Raw genomic sequence first — 22473 nt, 5'->3', positions numbered from 1 at the left:
GAAGACATTTAAGAAGAGTCCAACACATATTTAGTCAGCTCACCTACTCACACGCTTGGAGCAGTTTGAACAGGCCATACTGTTTATCGGCAGGTCAGTATCAGCAGTCAAAAAAGTCACATTGCAAGGACCATATTTGAATGGAAATTCTTCTCTTGTAGATACAGTCCCAAAACAGATCCTTTGTGTGGGCTCAGTTATACTGAAGTTTTCCACTTTCACTAGATTTAAAGATGAATGCAGACAACAGATGAAGGACTGAGTCCATTACACACCTTCTTCTCCTATAGGAGATCTATTTTAACATTACACCACTGATAAAAGCTTATCTGGCTCTTCCTCTCATCCCTTCTTCCTTACCCCTGACTGCATTTTCCTGCATGCATTTTCCACCACGCTCTCTCTGTCACTACTGGACCCTTCTCCAGTTTATAAGCCACTGAAGTGTTTTCCCTTCCAAAAGCAGCAACAGTGTTGGGTTGGTTGCAAGGTATTCTGACTAATCCAGTCCCCAAATTTAGGAATAGCAAGCCAGCAAGGACTTCAATGCAATAACTGCTAGACTATCATGCAGCCCAGGGGTATGTTGCATCCCACAGTTTTCTGATGTACCCACATACTGTCTTCTGCCTGTGATTTCCTCTCAGCAATTCTCTGGCTAAAAAGATCCAGTACGTGTTTCGGACCTCCAAATCCAGAGTGTTTTTGATATGTGGCTCTGGAAAGGTTATCTGTTTCTGCCTTACTAAAGTAGGCTAGCTTCCTCTAATTCTTATTACAAGAAAATGAAACAAAGCAATTGCTTCATCTCTGTGCCTGTCTGGTCAGCACCTGCTCTGTGCTCGCCAGTTCAGCAGAATAGCATTCACCATCCCACAGCATAAATTTACCTCTAGCTCAGGAAGTCCTTATGCCTCTGATAACCAGAAACTGGGACATCATGTGGGGGGAAGTAAATTTATGCATGTCGTGTTTCTAATGCTCATTCCCCAAGTACCCAGTGGATGAAATCTAAGTAGAACTCCTAATTTTTATAGTTAAGCATAGTGAATGCAGAGTTAAGTATAGTGAATGCAGAGCTGTCATTAAAGAATCAGGCTGAGCTGCAACAGTGGGAACTGCTATGTTCACTCTCTGTCCAGGATTTTATGTTTTACTCTTCACCGGAAAGAACACAAGTGAATAAAATCTGTCTTGTCCCACAATTTGCAATTGTAAACACTCCTAGCCCAGGAGAGGGAAAATGATCTGCAAAGCAGAACAGGAGTGTTCTTTGCGAGATCTGATTAGATGGAGCACTGAACTACACTTTAAATTCAGTAGAGTCTACAGAGTAGCAAGCTGCAAATCAGTGACGGATGAGTTGTTTCAGCACAAAACAAGAGAATGAAAAGGTGAGAAGGACTTTTGCCAGCTACACAGTAAGAGAGCTCTCTGCTGTCATAGGCCACACTGCTAATAATTATTGATGCAATGCTAGGAAATCTTTTGCACTCTCCTCTAGCCAGCTTGGTGTGCAACATTATAAGCTTTGCACTCAAATACAAATCATAATGGGCTAACCCTGTGTGTTATTTCAGCTGTATGTGCCACCACCATCTCAATACCACAACCCGACGGCTGATTCCCAACACACTCCTTTCTTAATGCACTGAATCTACATTTATAGCCTTGCTGTAAATTAGTGCAGGGACCCAATGGCAATCAAATCTAGGTGGTATCACTAGGAATCACTAGGACAATTTGTGAGGCGCTCCATGCGTGTTCCCAAAAGACCTGGACATCTGAAACATAAGGGATATATGAAAAGTGATGGAGAATATCACACATCTATCTCATAAGCTGTACTCTGTGTCTTCAATTCTGCAGTTAAGCATTGCTTTCTCTGGGTACCACTCCATTTGCCAGATGATGCACAGCACAACAACGTGACTTACTTCTATAACATTTCAGTGGCAGAATTTGGTGCAAACCAAGAGCAGCCAACTTGAAAAGCCTTGAAGCTGAATTCTGCAAGGTTGCACATTGCTTGAAAACTAGCTAAACCAGTATGAACAGATATGCATGAAGTATAAACAGACCTCTACAAGACACGCTAAGTGACTGCTGCTGGCATAGGCTGGAGAGGTAAAGAGGAAAGCAGTGATGCCAAAACTAGGAGCTGGTGTCTTGTGCTATATTCCCTGCATGCTCTCTCACTTACTCAATGACTCTGCAGTACCTCTAAGGCTTAGTAGTCTCTGTTCTTGAGAAATTCGACTGTCACCTTCTCCATTCCTGCATCAACTCTTTCACAATTCATCTTCCCACAGCTGCTCACGCTATGCAGTTCTGAAGCCTAACTCAGCAATCCCTTTTCTATTTTACTCATGCTGGGACAGAGCTGTTTCCTACCACAGTTCCACCGCTCCTCAATAAATACAATGACATGGGACTGAGAATTGGGTCCTCTTCCTGGCAGAAGCCAAGGCTGGGAAATGGATAGGCTTCAGGCACCACTATCCCCAGGGTTTCATCTAACATGTGCCTAGACCCTGAACCGCTCTCTTGGACAGCCAGGCTGGATTAAGCAGCAGTGGAAACAGAAAACAAACCAGAGTTCAAGCAGACCAGCAGTGCCAAAGCACACACTCATACTCTGGCAACATAGAAGCTGGCAATTGCAAGCAGAAGTGTTGAGGCTAAAGAGGATCTTGCTCAATCAGGTGCGAGATCCCAGCCACAAAGTTGATGTTTCTCCAGATTAGGTAGCATTGCACCTCTGTCTGGCCTGAATGACATGAGATGGAAGGACGGAAGGAAATTACTCTTTATCAGAAGCCTACAGACAGGTTCTGAACAGGTGTCTGTGTTGTCCCCTGCAACAAAAGACAACATGGGCAATCTCTGGCTCACTGTGGAAGTCCTTGCAAAAGTTAGTGAACAGAGAAACCAGAAACTTCAGTTGTGGGCGAAATGCAGAGGTATCAGAGTAACTGCCTTGTTCCCAGCCTTGCAACAAATTACATTTTTGCTCCTTCTACCAGGTTGATAGGTGTCTGTGCAGTTCCCAGGACTGCAGAGCCTGGGAAGCTCTGTAACAGTCTGTGGGATGGCATTGTTTATATACAGTACACGCCCCCGTGAACCTGTTTCAGCTGCTCATGTTCTGTCCTTGGTTTCCTAGGTGGAGAAAAGTGCATCCCTTTTTACCTCACAAGAGGCCATCAATGAGTAGAAACCTAAGCTTTATTCCTCCCACCTCCTCCTGCCCAATCTTCTTGATGCTTCCCGTCAGCTCTGGCTGTGCAAACTGCTACCTGCAGAGCATGGAGATGTATGAATCTGGCCAGAACCATCATCCTGTCCACAGGGCATTTGCCATGCTGTGTTTAACAAGGTTATGGGAGATCAGCAACCAAACTGACAGGGGTCTGGGCCTCTTTCTTTGTCATCATCTGGCAGGTAGGACCATGACCTGGTGCATGCATGCACATTGAGGGCAGGCACACAGCTAGGACACCTGCTGCCCTAGATCTGCACCTGTCTGCCAGCACACCACATGTGCTTGCACCCTGTGCTGAAGGAGGAACCTTCAAAAGACTTCAGCCCCAAAGAGGCCTGCAGCACTCCAGAATGGAGCTAAAGCCTCCTGGTGCAAGCAGCAATGATCTTGCAGAGCTGATACCAGTCACCCATCTGTCCAGGAAAGTTTGTGTAACAGTTGCTCTTCCCTTTAAAAATGAACCCTGCCGGAGGCCACAGTGCTTGCTTACCAAGAGTCAGTCCTCAGGCACTCCACTGGTTTGCATTAGCTCTGTCTAACTCTCTTGAGAATAAATGTGTCTGTGTATTCCAGGGAGGGGGAAAGAAATTAAAGGAAAACACCCAAAACTCTGGACAAGTGATTATATTAAACTCGAAAAAGGAGCCAAGCAGGAATGCATTTAAAACTCGGTTCTAGCTCTGCCCCCTTGTGCTTACTCAAAAAAAGGGCATGAGCCCCATATTTGGGGCAGATAAAAAAAGGAAAACAAAAAGGCTGCTCACTCTTAATAGGAAAAGGACTGTATTTCCTAATGCCTGTGGAGTTCAGAGGCAGAGGGAAAAGTGACAGCAGCAGGATCATACATAGTGCCATAATACCAGAGTGCCAGACAAACCAGATCTGACTGAAAGTTTCTAGGAAAAAAAAGCCCTATATGCGGGACAGAGTGCAGAACAACAGCCTGATGAAGAGGCTGGGATTAACTCAAATCCCCATTCCTACGCCTCTCCCCTGCTCCTGCTACACACATGCCTTGCGGGGCGGCTGGTGCTATGCATACAACCATGTGAGTGCAAAGTACCATTTCATATAGCTTCTGTATCAGCAGCAAAGTGTGCCCTAGACTGCATTTATTTTAAGATGGAGGGAGAGGAAGAAGAAGAAAACACAAGCCATGGGAAAGCAGAACTGACTATAGAGCATTTTTCTTAATGCTAGGTCGAAGGCTCTTGACTGCATAAACCAGAGGAATTTTAGGGATAGCAGGGACAAGCTGATTGACCTGAAAGAGCAGATCTCTTGCAACAGTTTGCTAATGAGTGGAGATCATTTGGGCTGGTTCTAGCTCATGTGATGCACTCATTCAGTCCCCATTCAAAATTCAGGCACTGCATGCATGGGTAGCCATTTAAAGTCTAAAAAGAGAGCTGAGTGTGAAAAACATATATTTCTAACAAAATCAATGAATCAGAACTGATTTGCAACCACTGAGCATTTGAACAAGTAGTTTTCAGCATGTAAGCTGACAGGACTAAGGGAGTTGACTACAGAACTAGTACTCTGCAATGTTACAAAACAGGAATATGTATAACATGCTTGATATAGGGAACTAGTGCTTTCCTTGGCTGTGGCACATCTCAGGAAAGCAGTGTGCAGTGAGGGATAAAACTGAAAGTCTGACCTACACCTGCACAGAAAGTCAGTTGTAAGCTCAGTGTACAATAGCTGTGTTTTCCAGAGAGACACACTCTCCATGAGGCCAGTGGGTCCCATGTTCATTTGAACAGATCTAAAATGAGAATTTATTCCTAGGACTTTTCACATTTCCTCTAGAGACTGAAGCAGAAATCCACTGATGTCTGCTGCAGATTATTCCCCGAGTTACATAAGCACTGCATCAAGAAACAGCAACTGACTTTTCACAAAATCCATTATGACAAGACTACAGTACCTTTCCCAATTTCCACAAACTATCTGCTTCACACCTGGCCTCTTTGCAAGGCGGTGAGCTTCACCAAGGCTAGTCACATAGGAGGAAAAGCAAATGGCACCACAGATTAGAGCAGCTTCCCTGTAAAACCGATAATAGATTTGAAGCAGGTGACCTTCTGTCTGGCTATATGAGGCTCTCCAAGGACTGCCCAAAAGCTGTAGGATTCCTTTTTCATGGTCTTTCATAAGCCAAGTCTATTCTGGCTTGGGGATGCAAGCCACACATTGTGGATCCACTACCTTGGCTCTACATGACATGGTAAACCCCATCATGTAGGGAGATTTAGCACCATGCAGCAGCTCTACAGCCACCTGATCAGTTTCTACAGATGTGGGAAAACAGCGTCTCAGGAGACTGCCAGCACTTGTCTTAAGAGCAAGAGTACAGAAGTGTGCAGCACATGGGATCATAAGTATGTAAGCTAGGCAGATACCACTGAGTCACCACCATTGCTCCACTGCATTGCCTAGGAACCTGCTTTATGCCAGCATACGGTCCTGCATAACCCCTTCCAAACCACAGCCATCAGCATGGATCATTGCCAAAGGTCTGCAGGGTGGCTCCTTCCAGAGAGACATTACTGGCAGAAGGGCATATAGAACCATCAACGATACAGAAGCACATATCTCTTAAATACAATGATGTCTGGTGACACCTCTGTTTCTCCTTCTCACAGTCACAGAGCCTCTGATGAACTTAGATTCCTGAACTGCCAAAGGAGGCAATTCCTGTAAGTTATAGATGTCTGCTTAGCTAGTGCATGTGCACTTTCACACGTAACAGCACTGGAAAAGGAAAACAATGCCTTCTCTTGAAGACTTCCCCAGCAAGCTCACAACTTCTGGAAGTTACGAAAACATTACACTCCAGCAGCCACAGACAATGGGTGGCTACGTAGCTGACCTGCCTTCCCTTATCCACTATGACAGGGAATGGACATGCTCATAAGACCATGACCATAATGGCCTTGAAATGCTACCAGCCTGAAAATAGCCTCAGCAAGGCAATGTCTTTGGCTGGGTTCCCACTCCTCACTGAACATGGGGAGGATAGGAGAGACATCCATACCTATCCATTATGCTATCTATAACAGTGGCACCAGAATGATATTTTAGAAACAGTTTTGTGATAGCAGTAATTAATGCCAACTCTCACTTTGCCCAGCTAACAGTACATATGGAATGAAGAATCCAGCCTGGAAATTTTAGGTTTCAATGTGAAACTAGAGCAGTCTATAAAATAACAACCAAATTTTAGGCCAAGGAAATGGACTGTTCCCAGATGATTCATTACGACGCTACTGTGCAGACATGCTGTAGCTTTCCCATGTGGTATAGACAAGAATGGTGACTTCTACTACTTACAAGCATCACAAATCCCTTAAGTTTCCCACCTGCATATATCACAGGCTCCCTGCCACTATTGCTGTCCCAGTAACTACTGCAAATACTGACTCAAGCTGTCTTCACAGAAGCACCTAGGAAAGTATCTCACATTCCTGGGTAGCCTCAGACTGAAGGGATCTGGCAACACAAGTGCTTTTTAAATAATTCTTTATCTGCCTGGTGCACCCCATGCTTTGTGCCACAAATAAATGGGAAGCCAAAGGAGGTAATGGCAAAGGCTGTTGTCATTCACCAAAATCCCAGCCCTCCACTTGACAGCACACCATGAGAGGGGAGCAGTGCCATATTGCACTCTCTTCCTCTGCAGTACTGGGCTTGGCAGTCATGTTCTCTAGTTATCTTCCAAGACCTTTAGAACACCAACATTTTCCAGATAAGGCCTCCAGCCTTATCAGACTGACTTCCATGCTTTGCTCTTAGATGTTTGGACTTGGATATAACAACATCAGAGGTCAGCCTTCCAGGTGACTCAGCTCTGCTGCCACAACTGACCCATTGTTTACCTCCCCTCCATCTGCAGGATGTCACTGTTCGTGCAAACAATTATTTGGTATTTACATCACTGACAACCACTGGGTAATGAAGGGTCAGGAACAGATACTTCTAGTAGTCTTTTATGAATGTCTTCTAGCTTCCTTCCTTCCTGGCAGAGGATGACTCTGTCTGCAGACATTTTGTGAGAATGGTCACTTCCCCTGGGCTGTTTACAATAACACACTTTGATTTTGTCTAGCATGTACACCTGGTATCTCCAGGAACAAAATCAGAAGCCCACAAATCTATGTATATTTATGTTAACATGATGACTTTGATCACCAAAAATCATATTCTTATCAAGCAGTGGGATCACATTTGTCTGACAAGGCTAGTTTCCCATTCAAGGGAAATTGGCTAGCATCATCCTGCCTTCTCTCAGCTCTTTGCCAGCTGCAGAGCCTATCAGACTTCTCATGCTTTCAGCAAACTGTCTCAGCATAATGCTGAAACAGTACAGTTTTTCCACTCCTTTCAAGTTTTCTGAGTGCCTGTATTAATGATTCAAAGAACTCCATGGCTTAGTCTCTAAACATTCTCCATTGCGAGTTAACCATTGATAATATTTTGTACATTTAAAAACACTGAGATTTAACATTTTTCCTTAATTACTGAATGCAATTTCTTACTGGAACAGGAAATATTTCCTTCAGACCAAGCTTTGAATACATGGTCTTCTCCTTTCTGAACACCAAGAAATAGTTACTGGTTATTTCTGCTTTTTCTATTTCATAAGCAACAATTTTGCAACCCTTTTCAGTATGGAGCCTATATCATTACTAGGATTTCATGAATCCCCCACACATGTAAAGAATCTCTTCTTATTGTTCCAAATCCACTGCCCAAAAGCTCTTCATTGCTACTCTTCAATTATCTCACCAATTGTCTACATTTCATTGCAGATTTCCTGTTCAAAGTTTTTCCTCTATTTTTCCATTAATTTTATTTTGGGTTTTCTATTGTTGCTTTCATCTCCTTTGTTAATCAAAATAGGGGGGTTTTAACTAAATAATTCATCTTTGCAAATGCAGAATTGTGATTTCTCAGGGATCTAATATCGGATTCTTGGATAACTACCAATTATGATTCACATTTCTATGCCTTTCCTCACACTTTATTTGGCCTATCAATATTTCCAGCTTGGGAAAACTGAACTTCCTTAAAGGACCAATCACAAATATTCTTGTTTGGGACTAGATATTCTCTTTTCTCATAGCAAATTAAATTCAGTTACAATTACTTCTACCTAAACAAATGTTCTTTTCAGTTCAGTACTTAATTTATTTTTATAAACTGGTCTTAAGCCTGAGGTATTAAACTGCGCTACTCCAAGCTAGCCGTGATGCCTTCTAGATAGAGTGTTATTCACCCATGTGTTTTAGATTAATAGATTTCTTCCAGTGCTGCAAAATCACACCTGAAATATCTAAATGGAAGTATAATTTTTCTCTTTTTCCTTCTCTGGCAGACTTTCAAGAAGATGCTCACCTGGGCACTGTGCAATACTGATAACAAGTACTTCCATTCCCTGTGTTTTTGTTCATCAGCTACCACCTTGAGCTTTCCATGTCCTTGTCTTCTGAGTCACCACCACCTTTACAGCAAATAAAAAGATACGTGGTGGCTCCCTCTCTTCTTTCTCCATTTCATCTTTCCTAGAAGGCATGGCTGTAGCTACTTTCTTTTTAAACATTCCAAACATGCAGTTCATCCCACTGGACTTCACCTGTAACAATAGCCAATTTATCTTAACAAACAGGCCTTAAAAATTCACACATGAGTTAAACTTATGATCAAACTACCGTAGCCTAACAAATTACTGTACCCTGGCTGAGCACCAGAGATTGTCCAGGAGTCCAGAATTAGGCCATACTGTATGAATTGTTTCAATAGTGATGCCTCCATCGTCAGCTCCCAGCCACTCCTTACATGCCTGCCCTTCGCCTTTGTGCAGGCATATGGGAAGGTGGAACTGCAGGGATCAGTGCAATTTGTTGAAACACTCAAGATGTCACAGACCACAGACTGGTAAAAGGCTGGGAGCAAGCAGCCAGACTGGAAAGAATGAGTCTGCATAGTCACCTCTCACAAATGCAAGACTGACAGGTACGCCACGTACCTACCATGGTCTCAAGGAGACTATAGATACAATTCATCCCTGGATGTCTGCAACTGTTTATCTACAGAAATAAACTCAGCCCTAAAAATCCCAAGACCATTTTACCAGACATACCACCAGTGACAGGACTTCAGTTCCTCTCTCAAAGAGCTACGGAGGAATTTGGTATGTTTGTATTTTGGGCCACATGCTGAAACTCCATTGGCAGGAATTTCCCCGTATATACATGGAAGTTGGGGAAGTTCTTTTATGATTGTACACATACGATACCACAAAGCTGAGGTTAATAAACACACGCAGGTGGTCAAACTGCTGCACATACCCAGCAGAATGGGTTGCTTTAGCCAAAATAACATAAGAGCTTCAAAACTGATCTCCAAACATCAGCAGAAAACCTCTGTCTGTCTAGTGCTAGCTAAGGGCACATCTCCCCTGCTGGGACAGCCCTGGTCAAGTGTACTAGCAACCACAATGTCAAGCCTTCCAAAGGCTGTCCAGCCATGAGATAGTCAGTGAAACACCTGGGAAATTTTGTTCTGTGCTGATATTGTACAAGTGTGGAAAGCTAAGTTGCTTTAGCCTTCTTTACCACTGGTTTCTGACACAATTGACCTGTCCCTCTGGGTGAATAGCAGAGGGATAAAACTTTGGGAAGAGACCAGTGGATTCTGAGTACCTGACTGATTTAGCCAGCTCCCCCTGCAAAAGAAATATAATAGAAGCCCAAAGCAATACCAAAACCTGCTTTTGACCCTGCTTCTTCAGGTGTACCAGAAAGCCAGGACTCAATGGTCTGATGAAAGGTTTGCAGATTGAGAGGCAGAGAGATCATAGAATCATAGAATCACCAGGTTGGAAAAGACCCACCAGCAAGTGGGACCAACCAGTCCTACCAAACACTAAACCATGTCCCCCAGCACCTTGTCCACCCGTGCCTTAAACACCTCCAGGGAAGGTGCATCAACCACCTCCCTGGGCAGCCTGTTCCAGTGCCCAATGACCCTTTCCATGAAAAATGTTTTCCTAATATTCAGCCTAAACCTCCCGTGTCAGAGCCTGAGACCATTCCCTCTTGTCCTGTCCCCTGTCACTTGGGAGAAGAGGCCAGCACCCTCCTCTCCACAACCTTCTTTCAGGTAGTTGTAGAGAGCAGTGAGGTTTCCCCTCAGCCTCCTCTTCTCCAGGCTAAACAAGCCCAGCTCTTTCAGCCGTTCCTCATAAGGCCTGTTCTCCAGCCCCTTCACCAGCTTCGTTGCTCTTCTCTGGACTCGCTCCAGAGCCTCAACATCCTTCTTGTGGGGAGGGGCCCAGAACTGAACACAGGATTCAAGCAGTGGTCTCACCAGTGCCAAGTAGAGAGGGAGAATAACCTCCCTGGACCTGCTGGTCACACCGTTTCTGATACAAGCCAAGATGCCATTGGCCTTCTTGGCCACCTGGGCACACTGCTGGCTCATGTTCAGTCGCTGTCAACCAACACCCCCAGGTCCCTCTCCTCCAGGCAGCTTTCTAGGCAGACTTCTCGTAGTCTGTAGCACTGCACAGGGTTGTTGTGCCCCAAGTGCAGGACCCAGCATTTGGCCTTGTTAAACCTCATGCCATTGATCTCAGCCCAGCGGTCCAGCCTGTTCAGATCCCTTTACAGAGCCTCCCTACCCTCCAGCAGGTCCACGCTTCTACCCAGCTTAGTGTCATCTGCAAACTTGCTAAGGGTGCACTCAATGCCTTCATCCAGGTCATTGATAAAGACATTGAACAGGGTTGGACCCAGCACTGAGCCCTGGGGACACCCATGCAGAGGGTACTCACAAGGCCAGACTTCTTATGTTCAAGCTCAAACCAGTCTGTAAGAAACACAGCCTAGATACCACGTGAGTTTACCAAAGCGCAGCCTGTTTACAAGTGCATAGCTCACCTTCTGAGCCAATGCCAAAATGAAAGGTAAAGAGGAAATTGGGACAAATACAGTCAACAAAGAGCCCCTTGCCAGGCAGTATTAGTTACTGTATTTATGGAGATTTTGTTTATTTCTCTTTTCCTATCTCTCCTCACAAAGAGAAAGAAGTCTCCAGCGCAAGTTTGTCTGCACTTTGCAGTTACTAAGCATTTTGCAACCCTATGGAGACAATCAATGATAAACTGTTCCAGACCTTCACCTGCAATAGCAGACCCACATCAACCAGCCCTGTCCGACAGTATGAATTAAAAGAGGGACCTAGCTAATAGAGTACTGCTTGCAAGTGGTCTGGGATTACTCCTCACCAGGTAAGCAAAAGAGCTCATAAGCAAAAGAAAGAGCAAACCCTGTGCAGAAACATAAACTGAGAGCACTAAACTTGCTTTTCTGTCTCGTTTTGCTTTTCTGTCTCGTTTTGCAATTCTACTGCAACAAAAAAAAAGGCATTTCTTGCACAGGATTAGGCCATTCTTTATAGGTTTGTGTCCCCATCTTACCTAGCAGAGTCTGTAAGTTGTCTCTGTGTGTTTGTTCACTTGAAAGGCAGAAGGCAGGCACAGAAGTGCTCTGATGCTGGGGACTGCCAGACAGCAGCACAATGCCAAAGGAAATAATTTTTGAAGAGCCTATTTCAAAGTCTTTGTTTTATTTATATTAAACACAATTAACTCAACTGCCTGAACAGACAGCAAATAAAGCTCAGAAATCAAGGTTTTACAGAATTGCAAACCATGAGAGTTCACAAGTCAGGTTCTGAAACAATCATAAAATTGGCTTAGAAACATAAAAACCATCTGTGTCTTGTTTTCCTTTTCCTTGAGCTGCCTGTAGTGGAAACCTAAAAGTGGGCAGAAGTGAGGGTGTGAATTTGTGGTGCAGTACCTGCTCAGACCTACTCCTAGAAGGACAGCATGCTTCTTCCCCCTCAAAGTAAGTAGGTATGGGAAGAGCAGCATCTCATATGATGTACATGCACATTTCCACCCAGTGAGAGGTAATCATGGGCTTTGAGCTGCCTGACTATAGCAAAGTTTCTTCTGCAGTTCTGCTTACCCTGACCTCCTTAGCTAGCCTCTCATAATAAATGTCACAAGGCTGGGCTGCTCTGGATGTTCTAGCTCTATGAACCCACCCCATGCAGCTTCCGTATTTATTCCACCTGCAAAACAGCACAGCAACAGCTTCTCTAAAGAAAGCTATGTGAAGGCCTAAAGTAACTGTCTACAACTACATGAGCTTAAAGGGAACATGATTTGTAACCTGTCTTTCAGCCTCCCTACCACTTTCTTACAAGGCAGCATAGAGACACATACACTCCACACACACTCCCCATCTTTATACCGCGCTAAACTAGAAGGGCACTGTCAGCGGAAGAAAAACATAGGCAATAATGTTAATAAAGCCTCAACCAGATAAGAGATGGGCCTTCCCTGCAAGCAAACAGCAACAGTGCAAAGATTCAAAGCACAGTTAAGCAAGACTGGAGATGCAAACAATGTTGTCCAACACCACACAAGGAAAGAGAGGAGTATAGATGTTCTGCCTGCAGGTAAGGCCTGCACAAGTGATGCGCCCTGGGCTGCATGCTCTTCCCTGCACCACAGGCAACTGCCAAGATTGTCTAGGGTAGAGGCACTGTTGAAATCTGCCCTGAACTGCTGTCCCTGCCCTTGCCAGACTGCATCTCCCCTTCTGCTCCTTCCTTTGCTTCACAAGAATGTCTGCATTAAGGATGGGACAGGCTTCAAGTTGCAGAGGTATCAGTCAAAACTTCCCAGCCTCACGAACAAAGATCCTCCCACTTTGGGCTACATGCAGGGTATACTTAAATAACAGGTCTCATCTATTTCTAAGCAAATACCACTTCCTCTCATCAAACTAGCACCTCTCTGCAGCAAAGACACCCCAAATCAGAGAACAACCGTATGCCTGCTTGTGATTCCACGGGAAGGCAGAAACAGGGACAGATGTTACTCCTTGATTGTATTTACCCCAGTTGGTTTACAAACACAAAGACACTCGCACAAGGGGCTATACTAGACTGTGCTGCTCCCTGCGGGAAGCTCTGCTATGCTGACCCTCACCTGGTCTCTAAAGAAGGGAAAAAAATAAAGACCAAAACAAAAAGCCACTTTTACCAGTGCAGAATAAAAGCAGGCCCCCACTTCTGAGGGTACTGAGAGGTCTCCTTGGACACTTTTCCAGCCAGTGGTTACTTCTCAGCTTTACTCAGGGCTATTCTGCTTACCCAGCAATCACATCTTTCTTAGCTATCTATTACACAAGCAAGTTTAGACACTGAGTCCTGGCCTGCCTCAAACTTTCGCAAAGCAGCCCAGACAAGGTCAGAAAGTAAATATCCAAAGGTCCAGTGTCTCTTAGGGAGGAGCCTGCATAATGATGCCCACAAAAAGGAGACGGGTCTCCCCAGGCCAAGTCTGAATGAATTTAGGGCATAGCCTGAACTTCCACAGACTCAGTCCTGAGGGCACAGATAGAGGCAAGGGCTGCAGGGAGCAAACGGGACACTCCGGGTAAAGGACACTTATCCCATGCTCCAGCCTGTGCTTTTGCTGCTGCAATACCCACCCAAGCAGTCAGCCTGGCGCCCTTCACACCACTTGATCTCACCTGGGAGAAGTTCAGCCCATTGAGTGGGTGGCACTGCTCCTCCACTTTCTCCACAGCACCTGTTTGTTTCCTCAGCCGCTCTGCTTCCTGGGCCAGGTACAGATCCAGGACGGGCACACCCCGTGACTTGATGTCTACCTCTGTCAGGGAGTTCACCATCAGCATCACCCACACTGGCCTTTTCCGCTCCCAGTTGCCAGCAATGGCATTGAAGAGGTAGTCTGCATACAGTCCCTTTCCCCGCTGGTCTGGGGTCATCCAAGATGGCATCATGAGCTTGACATACTCTAGGTGCCGCTTGAGCCGGCAGTAGATGTCATGGGGCAGCACATCCTGGAGGTTCTTCCCCTGTGGAAGCAGCTGGCAGCTGGTAAGAGCTGAGATAGTGTAGGGGTCGGTGAGGTCCAGCTCGAAATACACAATGTGGCTCTGCTGGAAGGCCTTCTTGGAGTTCTCTGGGATGAAATCCCAGACACGTGTGTATGGGACATGGATGGTGCCAAAAAAGTAAGATGGGGGATCCCTCTTGATCGTCCATAGGAAAGAGTTCAGCTCACTTTGCTGGAGGAGAGGGAGACAGAGCTCAATAAGTACAGACATTCACAAGGGGCCGCTGCAATACAGGGCTTAAGGAAAACATGGTGCCAAGCCAACAGGTCACCTGGCTCAGCAGCTTACCAGTATGGACTTTTCTTAAAGGAGTTTTGCTCACACAGAGTCCTCTTTGACCATCCTTTTTGTCAGGTCTTGAGGTTAAAATTAAATTTTCCACAATTCAAAACACAAGAAGATTGGCCCTGTTCTTTCACCTCCCAGGTCTTCTCAACAGTAGCGTTATCCCAGCTCATTACCCGTGCATCTGCCAAAATCAGTAGCAGAGCACAGCTCAACTAGGCTATGCTCTAGGCAAAACACTTATCCAGCTTTCATCTTTCATTGAGTCAAAAGCGAGCTTCACTTTGCTGAATCAGAGCAGGACAGCAGGATTTCAATCACCTTCACCTTGACACCTCTCACCTCAGCACAGCCAGGCACTTTTCATCAAAGAAATTGCTCTGACATTTAGTCAGAGAGTGTCACAGCATCTCAGCAGAACTTTCAGCTCCAAGCTAGACACCAAACAGATGAGTAACACAAAACACAGCTAGCCAGGAGACTTCCTGGAACAGGTAGAAATATTGTTTTACAAGGATGTAGCACATGGGAGACAGACACACAGCCAAGACCCATTACAGCCCAGTTCTCTTTCTAAAAGAGGAGAGAAGTACACACAGTACCTTGGAAGATAAAGGAAGAAATTCAGCAGGCCAAACTCAAGACTGTGGATCCAGGACATACTTTTTTTAACAGAGGAGGAAAAAGCTTCTCCATTTAGATTAACTTTTAAAATCTGACAAAAGCCACAGCCATCTGGAAGTCAGAATCAGATCTTAAGTTTGTTCTGCTGCAAAATATGCCTCACAGTATCCCCAGGAATACCACAGTGCAGTCGTATACCACAGTGCTGTGCTCAAGCCCCAAGCAATCTGACAGGGCAGGAGAGCAGATGAGACAAATTGGATCCTGCCAAGCCACTTTACAGCACCAGCAGACACGACCTCCATCACCTACAGGACATATCCCACTAGTGCAGTGGACCTCACTGGAGTGATGGACACAAGTTAGTTCCTATCTGTCTGCACAGACAGGAAGAGGCAGCCTTTGCATGTCTAAGTAAGAGGACAGGCTTCCAGATGCACTCAGACATCTGGTCAGCCTTTAGTCAGCAGACAACTCTAACCTCAGCTCTGAGGCTAAGTTTGCATGTATGCTGACCTAAGAAGCCTGCCTGACTGCCAAATGCAGAACAGGCTGTTTGGCGGATTTTATTGGTAGCACATTGCCTATAAATTTCTGATAATAAAGACCTAGGCTCAGAAAGGCTAGTTGTAAAGACTATTGCACAATGGCTAATCATGGACAACCTTCTCCAGCTGCTTTTTATGACAAACTCAGGCCATAGATCAGGCAGCAGTTCAGCGAAGTGTTACCATCAGTACAGTTTACCAAGACTGACAAACCAAGTACACTTTAGAGACGTCTTCAGACACTTCTGTAGCACACTGGGAGTCTGAAGGATACTTCAGACTTTGGCAACAGCAGGCTGCAACTCCAGGTCCTATAGGATAGTCCTGGAATGCGTTCATGAATTACATACCATAAAAACTTTTCTGAAGACCATGGGAAAAAGGGAAAACGAACCTCATGCAGCTCCAAGAGGTAAACAAGATACAGGGCAATGGGTGAGTATGAATCTGACATAAACTCAAGAAGAACATACCAAAATGAATATGCTAAGTAAAGCAAGAGGGAAAATGAGACAGGGTTCCCTCCTATCATTAGTCTGGAGGTGAAAATGGAAGGACACACCACTGTGGTGAGAAATGAACTGCAAGTAGCTCTCACCCAGGAAGGAGGAAGGACCAGAAGTGCTGCTTCTTATCTACAAGCAAGTGAGAAGACAGAAGAGGCACCTGGAATAAGCATGAGGTCAGGAGGTCAACACTCCTTCACTTCATACAAGTCTGATCACGTACACAGCAATGCACAAGACGAGCCACAACTGCAAGGAACTGTAAGGAACAAGTGGTCATGAGATAGCTCAAAACTTCAGTCAAGTTGCTGAATAAACCCAAACAGAAGGTTCAAATCCATCCCGATGGATGGTATCAGGCTTCAAAGTGCATCATCAGCGCTGCTCTGGACTACTGCACACAGTCTGGTTAGAAACGTGTTTGGCATTGCACTTTCAGTTTTTTCTCTCTGCAAATCCCCTCCATTTTCACAATCAGATACTGCCAGCTGTCTGTGATACCACTGAAAAAAAAATCACACAGGTTATAAGGCACAGAGTAAATAAAGTCTCCCTTTAAAAATCCTGCAGCATAGGCAGAAGAAAGCAGGCTGAGACCTAGCAAAACTCTTTACACAGTCCTAGAGACTGAGACCTTACAAAGCAGAGTGTCTGGACACACTTGCTGGCACTTCTATGCCAACAGAAGCAGTCATGAACCTCGCAACCCACCCCATGCACCATTCACACCTCCCTTCTCAGAATTCCTTGAAGCCAGCCTAAGGGGTCAGAGAACAGGCTTCAACACCCCACCCATTGACAGGAAACCTTCTCAGACCCCGCAGAGACAGTTTCCAGGCACCAGCAGTTGAGTTTCTTCACCAGGCGATACTTTTCCTTCAGGAGGGTGACAATGAAGTCTCAGTACTTCTCTGCCTCCATGCCAGACCACATCTAACAGCCTGCTACTGCTTTGAGTGACAGGGGATGGGGCAGAGTCCTTGATGGGCCTGAGGAAGTCTGTACTTTCCCTGCTGTACCTTCTGTCACTCATGTCCCAGCTCATGTCCCTCCTAGAGCTCACATTATGTGTCACTGCAGCTTCAGAGAGGGAAAAGCAAGGGTATAATCTCTCCCAACACTATAAAATGAAAGCTGTTAAACAGTGTTCTAGTGGCTGTGAGATAGCAGATCAGTGGTGCCAAGGTTTGCTCAGCATTGTAATATGTGCTGTCACTGGCAGCTTTTCACTCTCACCCTCTTCCTTGAGAGCATGTAGTAAAGGTGCTATAACTCAATTCTCCTTTGAAGGATCATTCTACACAGCTGTTACATCAGAAAGGGGAGCTTTAAAAGCAGCATAAATTACTGCAAACTGTTATCCTAGAGACCTGAAAGAGCTGGGTACTATAGCTCCAGGAATTTCACTTCCACTAGCATAACAACAAAAAAACAGTGTCATGTGCAGATTAAGATGCATATTTCTGTCTCCACTCTCCAGCTCTTGGGTGGTACTCAATGCATTACTCATTACTGGAAAACACAGGAGCAAGGGGAAAAAAATGGAGTGGCAGCCTAAGAGAGAGAGTGGCAGTTCCACATGAGAACACATCTCCTGATTTGCTGCTGCACTGATAACTGATGCAGCATCACACTAACCTTACCGCACCTCCTCTGTGCCTCAGGTTTAACTTCCCACTACATAGTTCCAAGTCAAGATATTTCTGAATGATGAGCACTATGGCATGGTGCATTCTCCCCTACCTCACCTCCTAAGGCGAACAGTAGCTGGCTGTGAACAGATACAGGGTATCAGCCCAGCCAAAAAACTGCTTGGAACAAAAGAAGGAGAAATAGAAAGGCTTTTCCACAGCTGGGAATGAGGGAGATGAGAAAGGAGCTGCTCAAGCTGACATTGTCACAGGGACAACACACTGGGATCCATTCCCTGCCACGAGACTTTGGAAAGCCTCCCTTCCCAACCAGGGCTGCACAGGGGACAAAATCCACTACTCACTGTGAGACGCAATGGCAGGTACATAAGGCCAGGCAATGCTTCGCCAAAATGATGGAACGACAGTGTAAGGCATTGCAGAAATCTTGGAAAAGCATGGCACACATCAAGGGTTTTTCCTCAGGAGCTCAGGAAGGGTCTAGGCAAGAATAAAAAAACCTTGAAGAACAATAAAGTGATGTATTGCAAATGAATAGCTGACGTCAGAGCACACTAGCCCTATAACTCAACCTCTGCCCTCTAATAATATAGCTAGTTGTCCACAGGTGGCATAGGACTCTCCTGCCTTCCTTCTACCTGTTTCAGCCCAAGACAGGCTCTAATTGAGATGTATTTTTATTATCTTTCCAATAGGTTTCTCTATTTAAGACTTAAAAAAACAAAGCCTCAGATTCTGTTCATTTTAACTAGCCCCATCAGCTTATTTTCCTGAAGTATTTATAGGTTCACCACAGGATGCAATCTGTAGTCTTCAAATACACAAGTACTACTGAATTTGTCAGATATCACACATAATTCCACGAGGAAGCAACAATTCTGCTGGAAGAATGGTGCCAAAGAAGATCAGAGAAAGGGTCATGTTTCTTCTAAGAAACTAACTCAAACTGGGCCAAATTATGTACTGACAGGCAAGAGTAAAATTATAGTGAACATCTAAAACATAATGCAGAAAAAAACCCAGGAGGAATGAAGACTGCATATAGTGGCAGCATTCTTAATGTCTAGAAAAAGAGCATTTGAGTTTAAGAACAAAAAAAAAAAATATCAAGAAGGAAGGTTGTGGTCATATAAGGAATGGAGACCGAGAGGGGAAATAAAACTGCTGTCCAAAAACTGAGGAACTGATGTGAACTCAAGATATGGTAAACCTCCTACATTATTTCTGCTGCCTTTCATCTTCTGTCTCATGTATGTGGAATATTTTCCAGTGTAAATTGTATAACTCAGTGTTCTGGTAGGTGCCCTTTATGGCTTTGGTGTATTTCAGGACCTCTAACCTTCATATTCACCACCTGTCCCCACAGTCACATCTTCCATATCTCAGCTCACGATTGCACCATTTCTCAATCAAATTAAAAAAGAATTTAATTATCTTAATTTTTTTGCCTTGCCACAGAAGCCAGAGCATGTGGCATGGAATATTTCATCCAGGCAGGCAGCCCTATAGCCCTCCCTATATGGCTTTCTCTCTTCCTTTTATCTATCCTAGTGTCGTATCTTGTCATGTTCACTTATACCTAACCGAGACAAAGATTGTGCCTTTACTCACCACGTAAAGTGCTCCATGCGTCTACAGAAAATCACACAGAAATGCTAGGAACATTTTTAATAGTCTTTCTCTCGACCTTTAACCCACCTGCATTGCTGGCACTCAAACTCAACTTAAGACTGTAAGCAGAACTTGCCTGCTGATAAACACTGCACTGGCTACAACTATAAAAGAGCACACATTCAGTCGCGGTTTGCCAGAAATTAAAACTAAAAATCATTTTTTAAACAGAAAAGCCAAGGGTTAAGAGCTGACAAGTTATTTACTCTGCTGAAGTGCATAAATGGGGAAAGGCAGTCATTTAAATTAATTGGCCCCCTATCAGGAATAACACACCATAAAAATACTAAACAACTGCAACCATAAGTATTCTGCTATTAGTCCCTGGGTTCTGGTTTTAAATTTACCAATACTCTCCCATCTAAAGCAAAAAGAGATCATCAACAGACCACATTATTTAGCAACTGGAATATAACCCGAAGGATTCCAGTACACTTTAGACTGTTTTCAAAGCCTGTCTTTTTTCCTATTGAAAAAAAGAAAGTCGGGGCAGATTATTGGTTGCAGCTTTAACTGTAATTTGGAGGAATGGTTAGAAAGCCCATTGCAGTACTCTATGTTCATTCCCTAAAATAGCAGCTTCTCACTCGTGGGCACTAACTCACGTATTTCTGTCATGACAGAAGCTTTAGGCAACCCGACAAAAAGAAGAAAGTTATACATGTAACCAGGAGGGATAAGAAAAGAGATCCCATAAAGTAAAAAGATTAAACCAACCCTACCCCCACCCCCGAAAAAAAAAAGCAGGGGCGAGAAAGAATACTTTTCCCGAAGGAGTTGTCCCAAATATTCAGGATACACTCAACGGCTTTGTCAATAAGGCAGACACTGCCATTCCTAGACAGTGTAGTTATCACTACTGTCCTAATAGCCCCAGGAAACAGCCTGCCAATACCAGAACTACAGGTGGTCTCACATTTTAATGACAGAGTAATCAGCAGATAATAAGATACCATTAACACATTTCACCTCCAGATTTACTGGTAACTGGCAGAAGTCAAGTCAATGACTCCTGAGGAAAATGCCCTTCCTGTCTCACCAAATCAACGAATAACTTTTTTCTACAAGCTATTCAGGCTCTCAGGGGCTGTCCCCTTCCTTCTTCTTGCTCCCATTAGCTCCTTGTGGTGCTAGCCCAGAGCTTCTGCACTTCATGCCCTCAAGGGAAGGGAGGCACCCACTCCAGAAGCTTGACCTGGCTTTATGGCAGTGTCATGTCTAGGCGCCTATCAACCCAGTTGACAAACTGGTTCCGGGCATAAGTAAATCGATAAGGCAACCCGTCCCCCCCAGCCCAGTCTAGGGTTAAACCCTATCACCAAAGCTCGGGGAGGCACCTCTGGTAAGACACACATAAGCAGTGCGTTAAGTCCTAGGAGGAGATTTCTTAGCCTCTACAGCTGCAGGGGGACAAGCTGCTTAGCCAGAAGCAGCGAAGCCCCCAGACCATGGGCTAAACGCAGGTACATGGTGCAAGTGAGAGCGAGGAGGTCACAGAGCAGCCCTTCTTCGTAGCTGCGAGGCTTTTTCACACCTACCCTTGCACACCTAATGCTGCAGCGGCTTTGGCATCTCCCCGGTGCAAGAGGTCGGGACTTACATCCATGGGCTTCCATTTCCTTTAGCAGCTGTGCTGGAGAAAGTAACCCTGCCTGGGGCAGGAGATGAACACAAATGGCGAGACACACGTCCCAGGAGCGTCTCAAGTGCACAGAACCTCCGGTCAGGCCGCTTCGAGAGCCAAGCAGGTGCCAACAGAGAGCACAGATGGTCTGCTGGCGCTAACAGATGCATTCAACACAGAAGTAACTTCAGTAAGGCCTTTCCTCTGCGTGATGTTTTGCTACTTTTATCTCAGAAACTTCAGCGAGAACTGCTTTTTTTCTCAGTGTCCAAATTTAAATGGAAACGGCATCCTGCTCACACGCCGCACCCCAGCCAGAACATCACCCCGCCCTGCAGCAGCGGCCGCCAGCTCCGCTTCCCACCCGGCAGAGCCAGGTCAGCCCGCGCGGCTCCCGGTCACCGCAGTCAGGACGATCCGGTTAGAGGACAAGTCAAACCTCATCCGATTTAAAACCGTGTTTAGGGTCACGGCCATTTGCGGGTCAAAACGTCCTCCAGCAGAGTCAAAGGCGGCTGCCGTCCCACCTGGCCCTCCCGCCCCGAGAAATCACCCTTCCCTCTCCCGCAAATCCCCCGCGCCCGGCACGGGACGGGCTGAGACTCCGCCCGCGGGGGAAAGGGAGCGGCGCGCCGCGCATCTCCCGCATCCCCCGCGCATCCTCCGTGTAGCCACGCATCCCCCGCAGCCCCGCGCATCCCCTGCATCCCCGTGCATCCCCGCGTCCCCGCGCATCCCCCGCAGCCCTTACCTTTCCGCGGAGCGGGCAGGAGCTGGCGGGGCTGCTGGTGTGCCGCGCTGTGGTCAGCAGGAGGAGGGAGCCCTGCAGCAGGCAGAGCCACCCGGGCTGCACCATCCCTGCTCGCTCCCCAGCCTGGGCAGAATTTGGGGAAGGCTTCCTCTTTTTTTTTTTTTTTTTTTTTTCCCCTCCTACTCCCTCCACTACTTCTCCCTTCTCCTTCTTCCACACCTCCCTTCTCTTTTCCCCTTTGCTCTTTTGCCTTCCCCCCACCCTCTCTCTTTGTGCTTTTTTTAAATTTTTGACCTAGTCCTAGAGCCGTCCCAGGAGCGTCCCCGTCCCCTGGCGAAGCTCTCCAGCCTCTGCCCGCTCCTCTTAAGGGGTCCCGTGCCGGGCGGGTCGCAGGGGGAGGAAGGGGAGGGCGATGGGGCGGCAGCGGGGGGTCCCGCAGGGAGAGCGGTGCCCCCGGCTCTGCCCGTCCCTTCCCTTCCCTTCCCTTCCCTTCCCTGCGCCGGAGCCCCGTGTCCAGTGCGTTTCGCACAATCAC

At 45.9% G+C, this 22473-nt stretch overlaps 1 protein-coding gene across 3 annotated transcripts in view; it reads right to left on the bottom strand.

Annotated features, from left to right (window-relative positions):
• The window catches only part of LOC138733107 (metalloprotease TIKI1-like), a 69134-nt gene extending 47083 nt beyond the window's left edge, over nt 1-22051 (bottom strand). For 2 of the 3 annotated variants that reach the window (XM_069880027.1, XM_069880024.1), the window contains exons 1-2: nt 21939-22051; nt 13888-14448 (exon numbers count right to left, since the gene is read on the bottom strand). In XM_069880027.1, coding sequence (XP_069736128.1) covers nt 13888-14448; nt 21939-22043 — 666 coding nt within the window. In that variant the 5' untranslated portion in view covers nt 22044-22051. Of the gene's footprint in view, nt 1-13887; nt 14449-18236; nt 18339-21938 lie in introns of those variants that run through there. The other variant, XM_069880026.1, reaches the window with a different exon arrangement.
• Nucleotides 22052-22473: the final 422 nt, after the last annotated feature.

Source organism: Phaenicophaeus curvirostris, chromosome Z (assembly GCF_032191515.1).
Source record: "Phaenicophaeus curvirostris isolate KB17595 chromosome Z, BPBGC_Pcur_1.0, whole genome shotgun sequence".
Classification (NCBI taxonomy): Eukaryota; Metazoa; Chordata; class Aves; order Cuculiformes; family Cuculidae; genus Phaenicophaeus; species Phaenicophaeus curvirostris.
Note: the sequence above shows the minus strand (reverse complement) of the source record. Positions and strands in the feature narration are given on the sequence as shown.